General features: G+C 34.0%; 1 protein-coding gene across 1 annotated transcript in view; it reads left to right on the top strand.

Moving 5' to 3' along the window:
* The first annotated feature begins 2,186 nt into the window (after positions 1 to 2,186).
* LOC107856121 (CBS domain-containing protein CBSCBSPB3-like) overlaps positions 2,187 to 25,125 on the top strand; it is an 83,238-nt gene continuing 60,299 nt past the window's right edge. The window contains 2 exon segments of the mRNA XM_047411973.1: positions 2,187 to 2,283; positions 12,970 to 13,021. Of these exon segments, the coding sequence (XP_047267929.1) occupies positions 2,187 to 2,283; positions 12,970 to 13,021 (149 nt within the window).

Genomic DNA, 25,125 nt, shown 5'->3' with positions numbered 1-25,125 from the left:
TCAACCGTTAATCATCTCCGTACACTATGTCCCCACACAACATAGGGTCTAGAACATCTTCTTCTCTTCTTGTGCAGTGAGTAGGCGATCAAAGCGGTTCGTGCATTGACTCTGAAATGGTGAGCTTCCTTTCTTCAGAAACCTTAATCCTTGGTCTCCTATTTTCTTAATCCACTTTCAGTTACGAATCCACCATCATAAGTTTTAATTTTTAAGTAACTTTAAATTATATACACATAATTACTTAAGTCTTTGGAGTCTCCTACCTATATATCTATATTTATTATAGTATTTTTTTCGTTGATATTTCGCCTTATCTTCTTAATTGTTATTCGATTTTAACTGCTTACGAACTCATTGGTTAACCATTAAAAAATATCAAAAAATAAGAGACGCCTTTTCAAATATGGAAGAAGTATTACTGACTTCTTTTATATAATATTTATTATTCACTTTACCCTTTACAATTTCATCCTTTAATTTCCACGCTACACAAACATTTAATATATTATGATTGATAATATGATAAATTTGCATGCAGAAACAACAAAATTGAATATTTTCATTTAGTTTCCAAACTAGGAAGAAAAATCCACGATAAACATCTATAGATTATGAATTTATAAGAACATAACAATAAATATATTTTTTAGTAGTATCATTTTTTCTTCATATTGTTATTCTTTTTTATTTCAATGGAGTTGTTTCAAAATAAAGTGTGCCAGTAGCATGTGAATTTTCCTAACTTTTTCGAGAGCAATTTATAGGAAATTTGAGTTTCTAAAGAAATTCACTGCAATCTTTATCTATAACAGGAGAATGACTATGGAGTTATAGCATTAATTAAGGTATTACTTCTCATTTTAAGTTTTTCCTCTGGTATTGCCTTTTATTAAACATGAAACTAAGTATTAAATAAATTAGAATTTAAAATCTAATTTATTTGAATTTGAAGATTGAAAAAAATCTTTAAAATTTCATGAATCTAATTTATATTTTTAATATCGCGTGAAGCGCGGCTACATTTACTCGTTCTACATGAATTCTTTTCTATTTTGGATTATGCATACAAAGTCCTCAGTAATAAAATTTATGCCCATCGTTGATTCAATAAGGTTTTATATTTAATTGGTTTGATTTATTAGTTTATAATTTCTAAGCACACAAAATCGATAATCAATCAATACAATATTTATTATCAATTTTTGGTTAATTAATTTTTTTGGTTCAATTTTTTATTTAACTGGTAAGAAAAATGCTCATATACATATATATATATATGTGTGTGTGTGTGTGTGAGATTAAAAGTTCATATAGTCAAAGACTTTGTTTATGACTTTGCTATTAATTTAAATGAAAGTAATTTGAAGCTATGTTTATGCAGTATGATTTTATATTACTTTACCTTCGATTTTTAGCTTAATTATTAATTAGTGTGATACACACTTATAAAGCATGTAAACTTAATTAGTCTTATGTCAAAATCAGAATATGATAAAAGTCGAAGACAAATTTTGTATTATTAATTATTACTCCATATTATAATTTGATAGGCTAACACACAAATATATAATTATAACATTCTAATAATCTTCTATTGATAATTTTTCTTAAATAGGGCATTTGATCATAAAAAAATTTAAAAATATAAAGTTAGAATTAGAGTTATGTCTGATCATATTTTTATGAAAAGATTTTTAATTATTCGAAAAAACCTTTTAAAATATAAGGTGAAGTTGAAGTTAAAAAAAAAAAAGTAAGTTAAAGGCTTATTTTCATTTTTTCAAATACATGAAGTTATATTTTGAGTTTTTATACCAAATAATATTTTTTGCCATAAAATGAAAGAACTTTGGAAAAGTAGCGAATGTTTCTTATGGCGGGTGCCAATTACTCCAAATCACAATAGAAAATTAATTAAGAAGAAGATACCATTCAGGCCTGCGTATCACAAACTCAAGAGCGCAGAGAGAGGGGGGGTTTGGGCTAGGGCACTCCAAATCGTCTGACCTAAAATTGCCCACCTCCCAATCCCTTGCTGATTCTTTCTCCAGTTTAAAAAATCCAGAAAATAGAATTGCACGTTCATCCAATTTTCCCTAAAATATTATTCAATTATAGAATAAAATTGCTCTTTCCATTTTGGCGTTGTATGTGTCTTTTGGCATAAATTAAATTATGGGAATATGAGTAGTCAACTGCCTCCAGCGTCCAGGCACAATAGTTTGGTACATAAACCAAACATTTCAACTTTGAAGAAATCTATCAATCAAACTGAGAATGGTATAGCCACCAACACCAATGTTACTAGCCATAGCTAGCCCTCTTCTCTAACTCACTCGTAAGGCACAAAAATCTCTTTGTTTTTGTATGTTTTATGTGATTTGTGATTCTTGCAACTTTACTTTACATTTCTTTTGTGGAAACCATATTGTGAAAGTCAACCCTTTCCGTAGAGGTTGCAACATATTTTTTCTTTTTTTTCCTCATCAAAAATTTGAAATAATAGTTTTTGGTGATGCAAAGTTGGTTTCGCTTCTCTATACGGATGGGGAATGATATGATAGATTTACTGAGAGAACGGTGTCTGCATTTTATTGATATACGTATGAACTGTAGTAAATTTTCTTGTTTCAAAAACAGATGAGTGTTATAGAATTAGAAGGTGAGTTGTCGAAGTCAAACCTTCTTTGGGCAGGTTGCAAACTGTAACTTGTCCATCAGTCTTTCTACTTTTTTCCCAATGATTAAGTTAAGGGTATTATTAAAATCAAGAAGCGCAAGAAGCTTAAAGGTCCATTGGGGCTTAAGCGCAAAACGAAAATAAAGGCTGGACTTTAATGAGAAAGGGTGCAAAGGGAGAAAAAAATTCAAACATATGTTGTTAGAATATGAGAAGAAATAGAGATAGTTTATGTAATCCTTCGTGGAAAAGGATTGTTGTGTCATTATCCTAGTTGGATAAGGAGTCTAATGTTGTGTCAATAAATAGGATCTCAATGTAATAATTTAGATACAACAATTCAATAATATTTTGTTCTTCTATATTTCTCACAAGGTATCGGAGCGATCCTTCATTAAGAAAATTCAAGTACATCTTGAATAATAATCAATGAAGCTAACAAAATAATGAAACCCTAGGGTTGAGGTCATTTTATTAGGCCCACAAATATCAGAGTGAATTAAGGAAAAGGTAGACTTTGCATGATTCTCAATACTATATTGAAAGGTAGTTCGAGTGTGTTTCCGAAGTTGGCATGACTCACAATCTAGTGTGGATAGACTAGACAAACTAGGCACTATATTTTGTAGTTTGAACAAACTAGGATGTCCTAAATGCTTGTGAATTATGTGCGGAGAGTCTGTAATAGGACATGCTATAGAAGAGTTAGGAGAGGTAAGGTAGTAAAGGCTTTGTGATTCATATCTTACACCAGTTGTTTGTCCCGTACCACGGTCATGTATGATAAATGAGTCCTCAAGAAATAGTATACCACAATTTAGGGCACGAGCCATACGGACGACCGATGCAAGATTAAAAGGACAACCAGGGACATAAAGAACATAATTTAAAATGACAGAGGACAGGGGTGTAGCTTGTCCAACTCCCTTTGCTTTGGTTTGGTTACCATTGGCTAAACTAACGGTTGGACGAGAGTGGGAATAAACAATATTTGATAGACGTGATTTATCATGAAAAATATGATCAAAAGCACCAAAGTTCACAACGCATGATCTAAAGGTAAGAGATTGTGCAGTTGAGGCTACTAGTAGAGATAGTTTCTTACTTGCACGATATTGAAGATACTCATTATATTTCTTTTCAGATAAATACCCTATTGATTGCTTTTGGTGTTAGACTAAGCAACATGAGCATTTTTAGTTGGTCGATCATGCAAAGAATAAAATATTCCATGAGCATGTCCACAATTATTACAATAACTACACTTAGGTCGAGAATAGCATACATTATGTATGTGTCCAGGGAGATATCTTCCAAAATGACCTCGTCAATTTTTCATGGATTGTGACGTTTGATTTTCTCATTTCTTCATTAAGGGTTCAGACTTAAATCATACTGGAAAGATTATGGCTACAAAATTCTGATTTCACGAGATGATTTGACATGGAAGCAGCAAGAATAGCAAGCTCTGAAGAAAATGTCTGAATCAACCAAAAAAATAGTCGTCCAAAACTCTGACAGTTGTTGAAATCTAAAAAATCAATTGAAATCTAGATAAGAACCGGTCGGAATAGCTGGGTGACCCTAACAGAAGAAGGAATAACTCAAAAAATGATAGGAATATCGCTTATGTTCTTGGTGTGTGAGATAGATCTCGCTAGAAAACGTACTTCCGAATGGCGTGTAGGAGCACGTGATTTTGAGTTTTTCGTTGGTCTTGGTCTCTTGAGCTTTATCATCCTATGGTGGTTTTGGATTTTGCACACCACCCACCAAACAAATAATGACACAAATCATTCACCAAAAACTTATGCATGATGTCTGATTTTTCTTTTTTTTCCTGAAGTTTCTCACCAATTGAAGAATAAGCACCTCATCGAGACTACTCACACTCTTATCATTCAATTCTATGTTCCGCTGTGTTTTAGGGTGTTTCGGTCATCGCATCGTGCTATTTAACTAATCGAATGCCTTCATCTTTCATTCAAAGTCAAATTCCTTATTCAATATTGTATCATCAATCAACTTTATACTCTTATACTTTTGCGTCTTTGGGAGTACATGTTTTGTATATAACTTTACCCAGGGAAAGATAAAGTAAGCCCTAGTGCCCTGAAATGTGTCTTTCTTAGTTATTCTTATGTTCAAAAGGGATATCGTTGCTACTCGCCTGATCTTCGTCAGTATCTTATGTCAACTGATGTCACATTCTTTGGGTTTCAACCTTTCTTTACATCTTCTTCTGATTCTAATCATCCTAACATGTCTAAGGTCTTACTTGTATCGACTTTTGAGGATCCTACCATTACTTCTACATCTCCATCTATATTACCACCAGTCTTACCTTCACTGAGAGTAATATATAATACCTTCTACAACTCAATCTACAGTGCCACCACTCCTGACTTATCATCGTCATCCATGTATAACATTAGGCTCTAATGATTCCTATCTTTCATTTGACCCTACACCTACTAAAAACTTGTCTCCTCTAATTGTATTTTGAAAAGGTATATCATCGTCTATTATCATCCCATTATGCCTTTATATCATATTTGTCCTCTTTATCTCATAACGCTCAACTTATACATTAATTTAAGTGCAAGACGATTGTCGTCAACAAATTTACCCAACTTTGGTATTGGGGTCGAATCCATGAGTAACAATATGAGTAGCGATCAAATTAATTCGAAATGATAGATCACGTTAAATTCAAACAAATGGTACAAAAAGATAAAATGGAGGATAGGTTCCTACAATAATATTTCTTTTTGGTTTTTTCTAGTATAAATTTGGGGCTATGAATAATTAGAGTTTTAACAATTAAACACGAATCTTAGGATTATGCACTACTAAGGGAGTGACACGTGGGAGTTAGTCATCAACATCGATTTAGTAACTCAACTATGGGTGGGCTTGGTTATAGATTTTGATGCTAGTCTTTTAACAAAACACCAAACTTTCACCCATTGATTTTTTTCGAATACCTAATAGGTGTGTTCAACAATTGGTAACCATAACCTCAATCTAGGCATCTCTATTTCTAGGATGACAACCATGGCATAGTTAATCTCATATTGACCCTTATGTCTAAGATAGTAAAAATTTAGTAAACTACATACATAATTGTCTATCATTGCTTTGGTCTCTACATCCCTCTTTTAAGGATGACAAGGATTCCTAAAGTTCACCCAAAACCCTTCTTTCGAAGATGGCCTTGAACTTTCTAGAGCTTGGAGCTTTCACCCATTAAACCCTTGTAGGTATTTGGGGCTTTCACCATCAAATTCCAACCAAAATAACATACCAATGACAAAACCCATAAACATGAACTACCAAATGGATGCTAACAATAACAACCCTTAGACACTTAAACCCCTATTCATACATAACCCCAAGAGAGAGATTTAGCTACACATAAGATAAATAAGCATAGATATACCCATAATCTTCATTGAATTAATTTGTTGAAGATTTAAGCGAATATTACTTCAAACTTGGCTCGCCCAATATATCAACAATGGAAGTGAGAAAATCTTTCACTTAGAAAGTCTCCAATGTATTTTTCACCCAAAATTTATATAATACTTTTTTCTCCAAAAATAGAGGATATGAACTATACAAAACTAAACCTAAAAATTGGGGAAGATGGAATTCTCTGAATAATCCATTGTTTAGGGTTTTAGCCCTCCTTTGTTAAATTTTTGGGATCCGCCGCGTGCATTTTCAGTTTTGCCCTTGGGCTGCAGTCTTCCGCTAGGCCGTGATCATGTGTATGTGGCCGCTACCACAGTTCCCTGACTTCTGTTTGACACCCATGACTGCGGTCACCAGGTTGTGATCACGGTAACTGATGCCAGTTTCTACTCGAAGTCTGCAACTGCAAATTCTTTCTCCCTTTTGATCATTTTACGCTCCAATCCACATCTTCCTATCTTTTCAACTCTATACCTACAAAGAGTGGATATTAGGGTGTGCTTGGTATGATGGAAAATGTTTTCTGAAAAATGTTTTCTTATTTTTTCTTGTTTGGTTGTACTAAAATATTGGGAAAATATATTCCAAAATAACTTATTTTCCTCTATTTGAGGGAAAATTACTTCCCTCATAGGTCAAGGAAAGTCATTTTCCAGAAAATGACAAATGTGGCTTATGCCCCCACCCCCGCCCCTCTTCCCCACCCCAACAACACTCATATTCACATTACTCAAAAAATTCACATTACTTTGAAATATTTTTCACTGTACTTTGCATTAATTTTTCACATCTTAAAATAAAAAATAGTGAAGCCCAAATTTTCCCCTTTTTCAATGTTTGTTGAATATACTGTAATTTTCATATACATAGAGGAAGACTTACCTATATTACTTTTGCTAATTGCAGATTCTATTTTGTCATCGATGTAGCTTGTTTTATAAGGTTGAATAAGCTTGTCGTTCTATTGTATTTCTATTGATTGTAGTATCTTGAGACTGTCCTGACAAAATAGTGAAAAGTGTCCTATATTTGTTAATTAGTAGTTGCTTAAATTTTAGTGACTTGTAATATTTTAGTATTCGACATTGATATTATTTGCTATGCTTAAATTAGTTCTTATAAGTTGCTGAGTTGCTAGAGGTAGTAATATACTAATTAATAGTTATTAGTATTTTCTAAAATATATTTTTTCACTCACCAACCAAACACTAGAAAATATTTTTCTGAAAATATTCTCTACTCACCAACCAAACACTATAAAATATTTTTTGAATAATAATTTTCACTCACCAACCAAACTCGAGAAAATAAATAGAAAACCAACTTATTTTCCAGGAAAACATTTTCCATGGAAAATATTTCCCATCATACCAAACACACCCTTAGTGCATTTAATCACAAATATGTCTCATTTATTCATTTAAAACAAGGTAATGTTCACAAATGTTTAGTGAGATTGAGTGGTAAAATCACCACTCATCAACACCTCCAACTTAAAGCATTTTCTTGTCCTCAAGCAACACTACCTCTTACCAAGAGACACACTCGTTTATTCCCAACCTTTATGCCTTGAAGATCACAATGACCTCGACTTTAATCGAAATCACATAAAACTCATCACATATGGGCTAAGCTAACTTTGCTATAACCCTCCTTATAACATAATAAAATCAAGGATACATAGGACTTCAAAGAACGACCAAGCAACCAAAAACTAATACTCTAGAAATGACTCCCTTTTTTACCACAACTAAGCTATACTCAATTTGCCTCATTGTCAAAAGGTGACAAAATCACCCACCTCAACTTGTTTCACATGTCGTCCTCACAAGAAGGTAAATACCTTACATCAAGCTATAAAATATGCAACAAAGAATTTTAAGTGCACAAACTCTCTCTCTCACAAAAGAAATCTCAATGCAACAAGTGTTTACCATAGGCTTGCCCCTATATTCAATCGCAACTACAAAGAAAGTAAATGATTGGGTATCTCAAAGATCTTTCTAACTTGTAAGGTAGGTTTGGGTTGGGGTAGGATATTATTTGGGAACAACACAGCTACTCCCTTCCTTGAACGACAACATCACACTTTTTAGTCTTTCTTTTTGACTATTTGGCCACTCTTCTTTGTTTTCTCTTTTCTCATGCCTAAAATTTGCTTCCTTTGTTCACCACTTTTCTTTTATTTTATTTTGTTGAACCATTCATTCAATTCTATCCTATAATCTTACAAATTATCCCTTAATTCTTTTAAACTTAAGGAACATAGTATAAATTCAACTATAATCTCACATAGGTTGATCTGGTTAAGGTATCTACCCTCTATCCAAAGTTTAAAGCCTTTAGATTTAGGTGAACCCTTTCTCTTCCCAACAAGCACTTTTCTATTTGAACAAGTGTTGTTCTTGGGCTCACTTTTCAAGTTTGCAACCAAGAAAAGTCATTAAAGTGAATAAGAGGTTATACAATATCAATTACTCATGGGAATCTACTAGATTCACAACCCAAAATTAGCTTTTCACATTAAGGCTCCCATAACGCTAGTTCTGAGAGCTTAGCCACACATTTTCACCCAGGAAAGAGAAAAAAATAGTGTTATTCATAAATTAATTCAAAGTTTACTTACCCAAAGTCATAACTGTTGTTCTTTAATCTTCAATAGAAAATATGACAAAAGAATCTAGATCCACAAATCTCCAATTAATTTTAGAAAAAAACTATTTAACAATGTATTTTCAATATGAAAAACCTAATAAAAGATAAGAGATGAATAAAATATTCCTAATAAAATCTAAGACAAGTTATTTAAATGTTCCCACGTAAAAAGAATTTAAAATTCAAAATTATAAAATCCGCGTCCAAAATGATGGCTAAAGTGGTGGTTCTTTGGGGAAGAATTAAAATACCTAGACTTTAAACCAGCTCAAAACATCTCCATTTGGTATCTCTGGGGTGGTTATGACTAGGAACTTAAGTTGTACCCAATGGATATAAGCCATATCCTCCTTCACATCCACTCTTGTACCCTTAGCAGCCTAGGAAGAGTAGCATTTTGTCTTCTATACGAGTGACCTCTCCTCAATCATTTCGTAAGGGTACGAGTCATAACCAGTTAAGTTGTATAGAGTGAGGTCTTCACTTGGAGTAGACTGGTTTTATTATGAGTGGAGCATACGACTAGGGGGTGAGTCGTACCCCTTAGATACGACTTAAAGGTACATGGTCGTACCCTTAATAGTATGTGTTACCTAGGAGAGGCCTAGTGTAAGAGTCAGGGTACCACTCATACCCTAGGGTACGATCACTTAAGTGAGTCATAAGGTGAGTCGTACCCCTGGACGGGTACATTTTCCAACTTTTAACTAAGGGCTTTGTGGTCATTTCCCATACCTAAAACACTAAACCCTCTCACTATATAAGTGTGTGTAGCTTCCTAAACATCCTTTTTGTAGGGATCAAACACCCTAAGCACTCTCTCAAACTCATCTTTGAAGTATAGGAGGCTAGGGTTTTAGGGTGGCTATCTCTCAAATTGATAACCTTGTTGGTTGATGGCCAATGAGAGGCTAAAGCCCCTAGACATGAAGAAAGACTTGAGTGGTGTGTGGAACTAAATGTATAACAAGCATATCCTATAATATTACTATGAAATATGCATAGTTGTGTGGGGCTTGATGACCATAAATTTAATTGTATGGTGAAATAAGTTAAGTCATTAGCCTATTGAAATGGTTGAGCAATGAAGGCTCCCATAAGGATGATGTGGCCATGTATAGTGTTGAATTAGCTAGATGAGCCATAGTCCTTGAATGTGAAATGGATTGTATGAATGTTAATGTATGATCTAATTGTTAAGAGTTCGAATGTCGACTAATAATGGTAATGAAATTACTAGTGGTTCAAGTCCCTAGTCTAATGGAATGACTAGTGGTTTGTGTCCCTTGTCCGATAAAATGCCTTGTGGTTTGAGTCCCTCGCCTAAAGAGATCTCTGGAGGTTAGAACAGCTCACCTAATAAAATGACTAGTGGTTTGAGTCCTTAGTCCGATGAGATGACTAGTGGTTCAAGTCCCTAGTCTGATGAAAAGGCTTGCGGTCCCTTGCCAAATGGGATGACTAGTGGTTCAAGTCCCTAGTATGGATGTCTTGTAGTTCAATTTCTTTGCCTAATAAGATTGTTGGGTCCCAGTACCTCTCCTAATAAGAAACGTTTGAATCTATAAGTTTGGAAGGTCGGAGTCGTCCACCTCGTGACATGGGAATAGTTGTATTTAGAATGTTTCCTAAGTCTTGTTCCCTTTGTGTCATAATATGAACATGTCGTGTATATCCCTGTGTATGAGTATATGTTCAAGAATATTGATGAGCCTTGATCTCTTGAGTAGCATGTGAAATACCTATAAGTAAGGATAAATGTATGAATGTGATGGAATATGATATATTGTCTTATTATTGAATGATGATGTTATTTTATACTTATCATTGAGTTACATGCTAGCATTTCAACCATTAATCATCTCCGGACACTATGTCCCCATGCGACATAAGGTCCAGAGCATCTTCTTCTCTTTCTGCGTAGTGAGTAGACGATTGAAGCGGTTTGTGCATTGACTTTGAAGTGGTGAGCTGCCTTTCTTCGGAAACATTCATCCTTGGTCTCCTATTTTCTTAGTCCACTTTCAGTTACGAATCTACCATTATAAGTTATAATTTTTAAATAACTTTAAAGTATATACATATAATTACTTAAGTCTTTAGAGTCTCCTACCTATATATCTATATTTATTATAGTATTTTTTTCGTTGATATTTTGCCTTATCTTCTTAATTGTTATTCGATTTTAACTGCTTATGAACTCATTGGTTAACCATTAAAAAAATATCAAAAAATAAGAGACGCCTTTTCAAATATGGAAGAAGTATTACTGACTTCTTTCATATAATACTTATTATTTACTTTGCCTTTTACAAATTTCATCCTTTAATTTTCACGCTACACAAAGATTTAATATATTATGATTGATAATATGATAAATATGCATGCAGAAATAACAGAATTGAATATTTTCATTTGGTTTGCAAACTATGAAGAAAAATCCACGATAAACATCTATAGATTATGAATTTATAAGAACATAACAATAAATATATTTTTTAGTAGTATCATTTTTTCTTCATATTGTTATTATTTTTTATTTCAATGGAGTAGTTTCAAAATAAAGTGTGCCAATAGCGCATCATGTGTATTTTACTAACTTTTTCAAGAGCAATTTATAGGAAATTTGAGTTTTTAAGGAAATTCACTGCAATCTTTATCTATAACAGGAGAATGACTATGGAGTTATAGCATTAATTATTGTATTACTTCTCATTTTAAGTTTTTCCTATGGTATTGCCTTTTATTAAACACAAAACTAAGTGTTAAATAAATTAGAATTTAAAATCTAATTTATTTGAATTTGAAGATTGAAAAAAATCTTTAAAATTTCATGAATCTAATTTATATTTTTCATATCGCGTGAAGCGCGACTAAATTTACTCGTTCTACATTAATTCTTTTCTATTTTGGATTATGCATACAAAGTCTTCAATGATAAAAGTTACGCCCATCGTTGATTCAATAAGATTTTATATTTAATTGGTTTGATTTATTAGTTTATAATTTCTAAGCACACAAAATCGATGATCAATCAATATGATATTTATTATCAATTTTTGGTTAATTAATTTTCTTGGTTTGATTTTTCATTTAACTGGTAAGAAAAATGCTCATATGTATATATATATATATATATATATATATATATATATATATATATATATGATTAAAGGTTCATATCGTGAAAGACTATGTTTATGACTTTACTATTAATTTAAATGAAAGTAATTTGAAGTTATGTTTATGCAGTATGATTTTATATTACTTTACCTTTCATTTTTAGCTTAATTATTAATTAGTGTGATACACACTTATAAAGCATGTAAACTTAATTAGTCTTATGTCAAAATCAGAATATGATAAAAGTCAAAGACAAATTTTGTATTATTAATTATTACTCCATATTATAATTTGATAGACTAACATACAAATATATATACGAATAATTATAACACACTAATAATCTTCTGTTGATAATTTTTCTTCAATAGGGCATTTGATCTTAAAAAATTTATAAAAAATAAAGTTAGAATTAGAGTTATGACTAAAGAATTTTAATTATTTGTAAAAACCTTTTAAAATATAAGGTGAAGTTGAACTTAAAAAAAATAAAAGTAAGTTAGAGTCTTATTTTCATTTTTTCAAATACATGAAGTTATATTTTGAGTTTTTATACCAAATAGCATTTTTTTTCATAAAATGAAAAAACTTTGGAAAAGTAGCGAATATTAATTATGGCGGGTGCCAATTACGCCAAATCACAATAGAAAATTAATAAAGAAGAAGGTACCGCTCAGGCCTGCATATGACAAACTCAAGAGCGCAGAGAGAGAGAGAGAGAGGTTTAGGCTAGGGCACTCCAAATTGTCCGACCTAAAATTGCCTACCTCCCAAATCCTTTCTGATTCTTTCTCCAGTTTAACAAATCCAGAAAACAGAATTGCACGTTCATCCAATTTTCCCTGAAATATTATTCAATTATAGAATAAAATTGCTCTTTCCATTTTGGTGTTGTATGTGTCTTTTGGCATAAATTAAATTATGGGAATATGAGTAGTCAAGTGCCTCCAGCGCCCAGACACAATAGTTTGGTACATAACGAAACATTTCAAATTTGAAGAAATCTGTCAATCAATTTGAGAATGGTATAGCCACCACCACCAATGTTACTAGCCATAGCAAGCCCTCTTCTCCAACTCACTCGTAAGGCACAAAAATCTCTTTGCTTTTGTATGTTTTATGTGATTTGTGATTCTTGCAACTTTACTTTACATTTCTTTTGTAGAAAGCATATTGTGAAAGTCAACCCTTTCCGTAGAGGTTGCAACATATTTTCCCATTTTTTTGCTCATCAGAAATTTAAAATAATAGTTTTTGGTGATGCAAAGTTGGTTTTGCTTTTCTATAAAAGCAAGAAGTGCAATAAGCTTAAGGGTTCATTCGGGCTTAAGCGCAAAACGAAAATAAAAGCTGGACTTTAATAAGAAAGTGTGCAAATGGAGAAAAAAATTCTAACATATGTTGTTAGAATATGAGTAGGAATAGAGATAGTTTATGTAATCCTCCATGGAAAAGGATTTTTGTGTTAGTATCCTAGTTTGATAAGGAGTCTAATGTAGTTTCAATAAATAGGGTCTCACTATAATTATTTAGATACAGCAATTCAATAATATTTTTTTCTCTTATATTTCTTACATGGTATCAAAGCGATCCTTCATTAAGAAAATTCAAGTACATCTTGAATAATCATCAATGAAGCTAACAAAATAATGAAATCCTAAGGTTGAGGTTATTTTACTAGGCCCACAAATATCAGAGTGAATTAAGGAAAAGATAGACTTTGCAAAATTCTCGGTACTATGTTGAAAGGTAGTTCGAGTGTGTTTCCAAAGTTGGCATGACTCACAATCTAGTGTTGATATACTAGACAAAATAGGCACCATCTTTTGTAGTTTGAACAAACTAGGATGTCTTAAATGTTTGTGAATTATGTGCGGAGAGTTTGTAATAGGACATGCTATTGAGGAGTTAGGAAAGGTAAGGTAGCAAAGGCCTTGTGATTTATATCCTACACCAGTTGTTTGTCCCGTACCACAGTCATGCATGATAAATGAGTCCTCAAGAAACAGTATGACACGGTTTAGGGCACGAGTCAAATGGCCGACTGATGCAAGATTAAAAGGACAACCAGGGATATAAAGAACATAATTTAAAGTGACATAGGAAATGGGTGTAGCTTGTCCAACTCCCCTTGCTTTAGTTTTGTTACCATTAGCTAAACTAACGGTTGGATGACACTGGAATAAGCAATATTTGATAGACGTGATTTATCACCAAAAATATGATCAAAAGTTCCAAAGTCCACAACGCATGATCTAAAGGTAGGAGATTGTGCAGTTGAGGCAACTAGTAGAGATAGTTTCTTACTTGCAAGATATTGAAGATACTCATTATATTTCTTTTCAGATAAATACCCTATTAATTGTTTGTGTTGTTAGACTGAGCAACATGATCATTTTTAGTTGGTCGATCATACAAAGAATAACATATTCCATCAATATGTCCATAGTTATTACAATAACTATACTTAGATCAAGAATAACATACATAATGTGTGAGTCCAGGCAGATATCTTCCAAAATGACCTCGTCAATTCTTCATGGATTGTTACATTTGATTTTTTTATTTCCTCAGTAAGGGTTCAGACTTAAAATCATATTTGAAAGATTATGGCTCAAAAATTCTAATTTCACAAGATGATTTAACTTGGAAGCTGCAAGAGTAGCAAGCTCTGAAGAAAAGGTCTGAATCATCCAAAAAAATAGTCGTCGGAAACTCTGACAGTCGTCAAAATCTAAAAAATCAATTGAAATCTAGAAAAGAACTGGTCAGAATAGCTGGGTGACCCCAACAGAAGAAGGAATAACTCAAAAAATGATAGGAATATCGCTTACACTCTTGGTGCGAGAGACAGATCTCACTAGAAAATGTACTTCCGACTGGCGCATGGGAGCACGTGATTTAGATTTTTCCAGTGGTCTTGGTCTCTTGAGCTTTATGTTCCTTATGGTGGTGTTGGATTTTGCACACCATCCACCAAACAAATAATGACATAAATCATTCAATAAAAACTGATGCATGATGTCTGATTTTTCTTTTTTTTCCTGAAGTTTCTTACCAAACGAAGAATAAGCACCTCATCGAGACTACTCATACTCTTCTCATTCAACCCCATGTTCCACTGTGTTTTAGGGAGATGCGGTCATCGCATCGTGCTATTTAACTAATCAAATGTCTTCATCTTTCATTCAAAATCAAATTCCTTATTCAATATTGTATCCTTAATCAACTTTATACTCTTCTACTCTCATGTCTTTAGGAGTACATGTTTTATTTATAACTTTACCCAGGGAAAGATAAATTAAGCCCTCGTGCCCTGAAATATGTCTTTGAGCCCTCGTACCCTTATGTCAACTGATGTCACATTCTTTGAGTCTCAAGCTTACTTTATATCTTCTTTTGATTTTGATCATCTTAACATGTTTGAGGTCTTACTTGTATCAAATTTTGAGGATCCTACCATTACTTCTACATCTCCATCCATATTGCCACCAGTCTTACCTGCACCGACTTTAGAAGAATATACAATACCTTCTGCAACTCTATCTACAGTACCACCACTCCTGACTTATCACCGTCATCCACGTATAACATTAGGCTCAGATGACTCCTATCTTGCATCTGACCCTACACCTACTACAAACTTGTCTTCTCCAATTGTATTTTGAAAAGGTATATCATCGTCTATTATCATCCCATTATGCCTTTATATCATATTTGTCCTCTGTAACTGATAACGCTCAACTTACACGTCAATTTAAGTAGAAGGCGGTCGTCGTCAATATATTTACCCAACTTTGGAGTCGGGGTCAAATCCACAAGGAACAATGTGAGTAACGATCAAATTTATTCAAATTGATAGATTCATGTTAAATTCAAACAAATGGGACAAAAAGATAAAATGAGGGATAGGTTCCTACTCTAATGTTTTTTTTTTGGTTTTTTCTAGTATAAATTCGAGGCTATGAATATTTAGAGTGTTAACAATTAAACACGGATCATGGGATTATCCACTACTAAGGGAGTGACATGTGGGAGTTAGTTAGCAACATTGATTTAGTAAATCAAATATAGGTAGGCTTGGTTATAGATTTTGATGCTAGTCTTTCAACAAAACACCAAACTTTTACCTAGTGATTCTTTCGAATACCTAATACGTGTATTCAACAATTGGTAACCACAACCTCAATCTAGGCATCTCTATTTCTAAGATGACACCTATGGCATAGTTAACCTTACATTCACCCTTATGTCTAAGATAGTGAAAATTTAACAAACCACATACATCATTGTCTATCATAATAAAGAGAACTAGTTCATTTTAGACTTTAACAGACAAATTCATCAATGCCATATGAAAAATTTAAGTTGAATCAAGAGAGTGTGTTATTTGAAGGGAATAGCCTAGTCGAAAAAGAATTTGATCAGTGTTGCTAAGCTTGAAAGTAAGAAGTCGCATTTCTTAAGGCCTAGTAATTCTATCCTAGCTTATGATTTATGGTCCGATGTTTCAGGTCACATAGGGATAGCAATTTTGTAATTCCTTATTCAGATGTTTTATTCAGATTATGCTCAAAGCTCTTTACTCCCTAATAGCATCAGTTTCAGATTCAGATATTAAGCCATGATTCAGTTCGTGAGTATCCTGTGTATCATTTCGATCTTCTTAATATTTCAACCAAATCGAAATCATTCGGGGACGAACAATCCCAAGAGGGGGATATTGTAATACCCTAAGTTTTTATTTTTATAAACCTCTCATCTTTTCTCATGAGATCAGGTCCAGTGCAATGTAATGGTGACTCATAAGTTGACACTCGCATTCCTATCTTAGCCATATAGCTATTTTCATAAGAATTCGTGCACTTGCGGATCAGTTCAGTGGCTCATTATGTTTGAGATTCAGTGATTCAGTTTATATCAGTTATACATGATAGATCAAAGACCAAGATTCCTTTGTGTTTGAGTTTAATTATTCACATTCGAGGATGAATGTTCCCAAGGGGGAGATAATGTAATACCCCGTATTTTCGTGCTAGAATTTAAACCGTTATTTCTATGCGTCTAAACTCTAATCCAAGTGACTCTCATGTGAATATAGTTTTCATGATCATTATCCTAGTCTATTAAGTAGCTTTGAGGTGAAAAATGTTCATAGTAATGACTTAGAACAAAGTTGAGCTAAGACCAATTGATTCGTCCAAAGTTTGACATTTGATTCTACAAAGATCTACTTTAAATGAGTATAACTCTTTATATACATGGAATTTTTCATCCTAAGACCTATCAAATTGTAGATAATTGAATTAGATTTTCAATGATACTAATTTCGTAAAAATCCGATACCCGAGCGAAAAGATACAACCCTTTTAGTGAAGAGCTGGAAGCCAGGGCGATTAGGCCCGCGCCGCGCGCAGATCGCGCGCCAACACTATTTCAGACGCGAATTTTAGTTTTTTTTTATGGATTTAGGGGCATTTTGGTCATTCTCCCTCACCCAAAATCTATCCAAACCCTATATTAAAGTCTATTAGAAGCATTATATGTTATATTTCATCAAATTCCCTCAAAAAGAAAACCCTAAGCTCCTACATCCAACTTCAAGAACCTCCAAAGTTCACCATTAATTCTGCAAATTTATTCAAGATTCCAAGTTTCTAGTTCAAGAACTCCAAGAACCATCATTCAAAGGCACGATTAACATCTCAAAAACGAGTATTGATCTAAAGTTCATCATTCAAGGTATGTGGGGTTTTTCAACAAGAACTCTCTTTCGTTCTTGTGCCCAAATTGATTTTTCTTTTATGAATATACATGATTTTACATGTTTTGATATGAATTTGAAGCATGAATTTATATCCTATATGATTTTACATGAGATTATGATACTCTCTATGTTTTGAAAGTTGAATTGAATGAGAATGATGACATTTTTGTACATAAAGCTGAATTTTCCAGATTTAAAGTAAGTTATATATATTTATGATGAAAAGCATGAATCTTGAGAAAATTTAATATGATTTTGATATATGAGACCTTGAGTCCTAATTGGAATTGTACTTTGAGAAATTATGTGCTATAAGCACAATGAGATTTGAATCCCAAAACAAATTTTCTTTACCAAGATGTATGATTATAAAGCTGAACTTTTAAGTTTTAAGAGATTATTTTTGTGCTTGTGTTATAAAGTATGAAACTTTGGAAGGTTTTATGGTGATATTGATGTATGGGTTTTTGGAACCCTATTTGAGATTATTATTTTGAGAAAATCATATGTTATAAACACCTTGAGTTTAAATAATTTGAGATATTTTGAATGATTTGACCTTTTGGTCTTAATGGAGTTGTTTTGAACTCGAGTGTGAAAGAAATCCACAACGTGGTTGATTTTGATAAATAGGAAGCATGATGGCTCCCGATGGATATTTATATATTACTGAAATTGTTTTGTTGTGGATTGTCTTTGAAATGATCTGAGCTAAGTATGGGAGAAATCTTTAGCACCGAGTGGGAGGTATAAAATGACCATACTTCCCTAGAACTATGTGCCCTCATAGGAGTGAGCCTGAGGCTGATTTATATAGTGATCACTAGTTTGTTTGGATTTGATATCGATAGTCCTACTCCGATGACAAGGATAGGATGGCTTTCCCCAACGTGGGTTGTATGTTGGACTCCATGTAGCTCACATGGTTTATGTCGGTTATAGGATCTCCCAATGTGCGGGTGTGTACTCTTCTATCTGAGATGAAAACATATTTGCTTAAAAGGCTGAGTTTGAGAAAGTCATTATTCTTAAAAGATTTAAGGAATATATTCTAATGAGAATTGACATGACATTTGATTGTTTAGATGATTCGAAATTGAGATGAAAGTGAATTGAGAACGTATTGTAATAACTCACTTGTTTTACTTTACATGTATTATTCATCCATGATTTTGATGATTTAATTCGACCTAAGTGAGTCATCTATATCAGCATGCATAATTTTTTAAACTGTGATGATATTAAGATTATTTTATATATGCATTGCACCCTCATATGCTCGGTATTTTTCCATGGTACTGACCCACATATTCGGATGTGGGCTATATTTTCTCGGAATATAGGTACAAGGTATAGTTGTACCTTCAGATCCAGTCAGTTCGTGGTATCACAGCAGCAGGTGATGAGTTCTTTTAATTCAAGGGCTTGGGTTAGTTATGCAGAGTTTATAGTGTTGTATTTTTTTTATTCAGTCGTATTGAGTTGGGATAGTTGGGAGTCATGACCCGGCTACCTACAGTCAGTACTTGTAGAGGCTTCATAGACAGTTAGTAGAAGTTGATGTATTTTATTTCAATTTTGGTTGTAAAGGCAAAATTGTAATCCTGTAAAATTCCATTTTTGTATCGGTCAGATTCAGAAAAGAGTTAATTTCTGCTAATTTGTATGGATTTGTATTTTTATTCAGTTGCTTATGAGTTATGCCAGTAGAAGGATTAGCTTGGGGTCACTTGTGACCCTAAGCACTGTGTGACGTCTCGAAACCCGATTTTGGGGCGTTACACATGGATTCCTAAAGTTCACCCAAAACCCTTCTTTCGAAGATGGCCTTGAACTTTCTAGAGCTTGGGGCTTTCACCCATCAAACGCTTATGGGTATTTGGGGCTTTCACCATCAAATTCTAACCAAAATAACATAGCAATGACAAAACCCATAAACATGAACTACCAAATGGATGCTAACAATAACTACCCATACACACTTAAACCCCTATTCACACATAACCCCAAGAGGTAGATTTAGCTACACATAAGATAAATAAGCATAAATATACCCATAATCTCCATTAAATTAATTTGTTGAAGATTTAAGCGAATGTTACTTCAAACTTGGCTCTCCCACAATATCAACAATGGAAGTGAGCAAATCCTCCACTTAGAAAGTCTCCAATGTATTTTTCACCAAAAATTTATATAATACTTTCTTCTTCAAAAATAGAGGCTATGAACTACACAAAACTAAACCTAAAAATTAGAGAAGATGGAATTCTCTGAATAATTCATTATTTAGGGTTTTGCCCTCCTTTGTCAAATTTTTGGGATCCGCCGCATGCATTTTTAGTTTTTCCCTTGGGCTGCAGTCTTCCACTAGGCTGTGATCTTGTATGTATGGCCACGACCGCAGTTCCCTGACTTTTATTTGACTGTCGCGACCGCGGTCACCAGGTTACGATCACTTTAAATGAGGCCAGTTCCTACTTAAAGTCTACAACTGCACATTCTTTCTCCCCTTTGATCATTTCACGCTCCAATCCACATCTTCCTATCTTTTCAACTCTATACCTGCAAAGAGTGGATATTAGGGTGTGCATGGTATGATGGAAAATGTTTTCTGAAAAATGTTTTCTTATTTTTTCTTATTTGGTTGTACTAAAATATTGGGAAAATATTTTCCAAAATAACTTATTTTCCTCTATTTGAGGGAAAATGACTTCCCACATGGGTCAAGGAAAGTCATTTTCCAGAAAATGATAAATGTGACTTATGCCCCCACCCCCGCCCCTCTTCCCCACCCCAACAACACTCATATTCACATTACACAAAAAATTCATATTACTTAGAAATATTTTTCACTATACTTTGCTTTAATTTTTCACATCTTGAAATAAAAAATAGTTAAGCCCAAATTTTCCCTTTTTCAATGTTCGTTGAATGTACTGTTATTTCCATATGCATAGAGGAAGACTTACCTATGTTACTTTTGCTAATTACATATTCCATTTTTTTCATCGATGTAGCTTGTTTTACAAGGTTGAATAAGCTTGTCATTCCGTTGTATTTCTATTGATTGTAGTATCTTGAGATTGTCCTGACAAAATGTTGAAAAGTGTCTCCTATATTTGTTAATTAGTAGTTGCTTAAATTTTAGTGACTTGTAATATTTTAGTATTCGACATTGATATTATTTGCTATGCTTAAATTAGTTCTTATAAATTGTTGAGTTGCAAAGGGCAGTAATATACTAATTAACAGTTAGTAGTATTTTCTAAAATATATTTTTTCACTCACTAACCAAACACTGGAAAATATTTTTCTGAAAATATTCTCTATTCACCAACCAAACACCATAAAATACGAATAATAATTTCCACTCACCAACCAAACACAAGAAAATAAATAGAAAACCAACTTATTTTCCAGGAAAATATTTTCCATCATACCAAACACACCCTTAGTGCATTTAATCACGAGTATGTCTTATTTATTCATTTAAAACAAGGTAATGTTCATGAATGTTCAGTGAGATTGAGTGGTAAAATCACCACTCATCAACACCTCCAACTTAAAGCATTTGTTTTTCCTCAAGCAACACTACCTCTTACCATGAGACACACTCATTTAGTCCTAACCTTGAAGATCACAATGACCTCGACTTTAATTGCAACCATATAAAAATCACTGCACATGGGCTAAGCTAACTTCGCTACACCCCTCTTTATAAAATACTAAAATCAAGGATACATAGGACTTCAAAGAGCGACCAAGTAACCAAAAACCAATACTCTAGAAATGACTCCCTTTTTTTCCACAACTAAGCTATACTCAAATTGCGTCATTGTCGGAAGGTGACAAAATCACCCACCTCAACTTGTTTCACATGTCTTCCTCAAAAGAAAGAGAATTCCTCACATCAAGCTACAAAATATGCAACAAAGAATTTTAAGTGCACAAACTCTCTCTCTCACACACAAAAGAAATCTCAATGCAACAAGTATTATACCATAGACTTGCCCCTATTTTCAATCGCAATTACAAAGAAAGTAAATGGTTGGAGATCGCAAAGGTATTTATAAGCTTGTAATGTAGGTTTAGGTTAGGGTAGGATATTGTTTGGGAACAACACGGCTACTCCCTTCCTTGAACGTCAACATCACGCTTTTCAATCTTTCTTTTTGACTATTTGGCCACTCTTCTTTGTCTTCTCTTTTATCATGCCCACAATTCGCTTCCTTTGTTCACCACTTTTCTTTTATTTCATTTTCTTGAACTATTCATTCAATTCTATCCTTTATTGGACTCTTTCTTTTCTAAATATTTGTTTACATCACTTAGGCACCTTGGCATTCTACTAACACTTCATGGCCTCCAACTTCTTTCCATCAACTTGACCACCCTAACTTGGGATTTTAGCCTCAAGTTGCATTTTATAGTTCAAGGAGGGTATGGGTCAAAAGAGGGATAAAAATAATGGTTCACAGCTTATAATGCCTTTTTCAAAGAAAGCTCCATAGGCTCAAAGTGGGCAACTAGGGGTTACATTCATATTTGGGTAGGTTTTTAGGATAAAGTGGCTTCCAAAATCCCAAGGATAGCCTTAGATCATTTATCTAACCATATACAATCAAAACTAGCCTTGAGAGACCAACAGAGCATGTTCTAGATAACATAAGTACACGAGAGATAAATGCAAAAATCTCGCCACTCATGGCATGAAAAAACTTGCCAAGGAGGCTCAATTGTCCCTTCTGTGAGACAAAATTAGAGTATTTAACATTATTTATAGGTTAACAGTATCCGGAGCCATAAAAAAGGAGAAGATCTATTACAAAGTCGCTCACGTCCATGCTCTTGATTTTTGAAAATTTTTGGATGGAGGGGGTTGTTTGTTTTACATTAGCACCACGCTCAATTTGCTAAACTATGGCTACAACCAAAGCCTTAGTCTCATATTTAGGCTCAACATGGGCAAGCTAATCATATGGCTACTCAGACTTCACCAATGATGTATAAAGTGAGCTCAGTTTTAACAAAATAAAATGCCACATGTACTCAGACTTTCCTTGCATTCTTTACATTTGTGCTGCGGGTACTCAGAGTTCCCTTGTATCCATGCCTCAAAACCAAACAAGATGCTTTACCCATAAGAATGTCATCACTCAATCCATCATAGGGCAAAGCTAGTCATGCATCAACAAGATCAAAACAAAATTAAATTACAAGAACACTAAAAATAAAAGAAAAATATGATAATCCATAAAACATGGGCACCATCAGAGTACCAAAAAATGTAGCATATCAAGACATAATAGAAACAATATCCAGAGTGTCATCCCAATACAATCATAAAAAGATATATCCAGCAACACATGACCCAAATAATATAGATCTGGGGGAACCCCCCATCTAAAAGGAATGTAATGTCTGCACTGCATGTGTAAGAAAGAAAAAGTAAGAGGTTCTCCTTGTATCTGCATCAAGATTTATCTTCCCTTATTGACTCGGCATCACCACCACCCTCATTTTCTGCATCATTAGCTAAACACTCTGTAGGTGCCTCATCCCCACTGTCTAATCTCGGTGAAGGTATTAGATAGTTGGGTTTGAGCACCTTAAAGATGCTTTTTACCCCCTTCGACAGCTTTCTAAAAAATTTCTCTTTTCTTTTCTCTTTTCACCATCTTTTTATATGAGTCTTTGAGGTTTCTGTGAGAAGCAACCAAGGCTGAATAAGCTCTCTCCAAATGGGCAACAGTGTCTCCCTGCTTTTTTTCTCCTCCCTGTATCTTTCATCGTCTGACTGGGATATGTATGAGTGACGAGCAGTGGGGGAATCTCCTAGTCCCTGAGGCATTCTGGACACTATTTTTCTCACCCCCTACATCTGAACAGATATATCATCAAAGCTAGTGGTTGATGAGGGTCTGCAAGAGTCTGTGACCTCTTATACTAATTTTCCCAAGTCCATTTTCCTATTCTTACTCTGACGTGGTGCGCCTTCGCCTCTGAATTTTAGTGGGTAGATGAAGAATCCAGGGTACACCCAAGTATCTATGTCGTACTCTTCCACTTCTACTCTCTTATATAATTCAGTGATAAGGGAAGAAAAAAGAAGATGAGTACCTCTCTGGTTCTTAAGTACCTCCACTCGGAGAGAGCAATATCACCTACATTCAGAGCAATGCTAGATAAGATGCATGCTACTATTCAAGCTCTTATGTCTGTGACAATAGTCATGAGAGTGCATGGTGAGACTCTGCTACAGATGATGTTCAGCTATAGCCTGGCTTCATCTTTGAAGTTTTCCATCAAAATATCTCGCTTGGTGGTGGCCCATGGGACTTCTTTTTTAGGACATAAGATATCAACTATACAAGTGCCTGGCTCGCATTCCTTGGCATGAAACTCCCCCATGTTAGAATTTGGAAGCCCATACACTTCATTAATTTGCTCCGCTCTAAAGTACACCTGTTCACCCCAAATTTTCATGACTGGGTTTATGATGGATACTATGCAGAGGTTTACATAGAGCTCACGCACCCATTGCTCATTAGCAAGGCATGGTTCAGGGGCAAAACACATTCACCTGGCTGCAGTAAGCCTAGCATAGAATTCTAGGAACTTCTCTTGCACCTTGTCTAGGCTAATACCCTTTTTAGGGAGAAGCTTTATTATGTTAAAGTCTGTATCATACTGGTGTTGGCATTCTGCTAACATGAATCAGGTATCGTCGGAGTCTCCCATTTTAGAGTAACTTTAGAACCTATAAGAAATTCACTTTAGGCCAATACTAAAATTATTACCAAATTTATGCTAGCACAAACAGATAAGCTCATGAGGTAGTGCTATAGAAGGTTTCAGGGGCAGCTAAGGGGGTCTGCATAAATTTTAATGTCTGCCAGAACCAGCCCTTGGGTATGGTATACCTAAGACCGAGTTAACATTTCTGCACATTAACTTGAGATGCAATTTTAACCCCAATCCCTTGTTCCGACTAGGCATAACAATAATATAAACAGAGAATTTCATGCCTAAAGTGTGTGAGCACAGCCCCGAGCTTAAAAAAATTAAACATTGATTTCGTAGGGGCTTTTTAGTCTCACACATGGTGTACACGTCCATTTAAGCAGTTTAAGGCTTAATTTTGGGTACTCAAGACTTTCGCAATAGTGTGTACCTTAATATAATATCTAACCATAGCACAATGACAACTAAGCATGCATTTGGTAACACAAAATTATTTCAGGCCCTTTTTATACGGTATAAGTTCAAAGCATGCAGTTATATCAAAATCATCAGAGTTAGGACAACTTACCAAGTTAAATGATGCTACTGGAATGATATGCCAGTTGGATATGCAATCCAATGCCAAAAATTGGAAAGGATTTTGAGAGAAATTGAGAAAGGGACAATAGGAAGAATG

This window comes from Capsicum annuum, chromosome 4 (assembly GCF_002878395.1).
Source record: "Capsicum annuum cultivar UCD-10X-F1 chromosome 4, UCD10Xv1.1, whole genome shotgun sequence".
NCBI lineage: Eukaryota > Viridiplantae > Streptophyta > Magnoliopsida > Solanales > Solanaceae > Capsicum > Capsicum annuum.
This window is presented reverse-complemented; position numbering and strand designations above follow the sequence as displayed.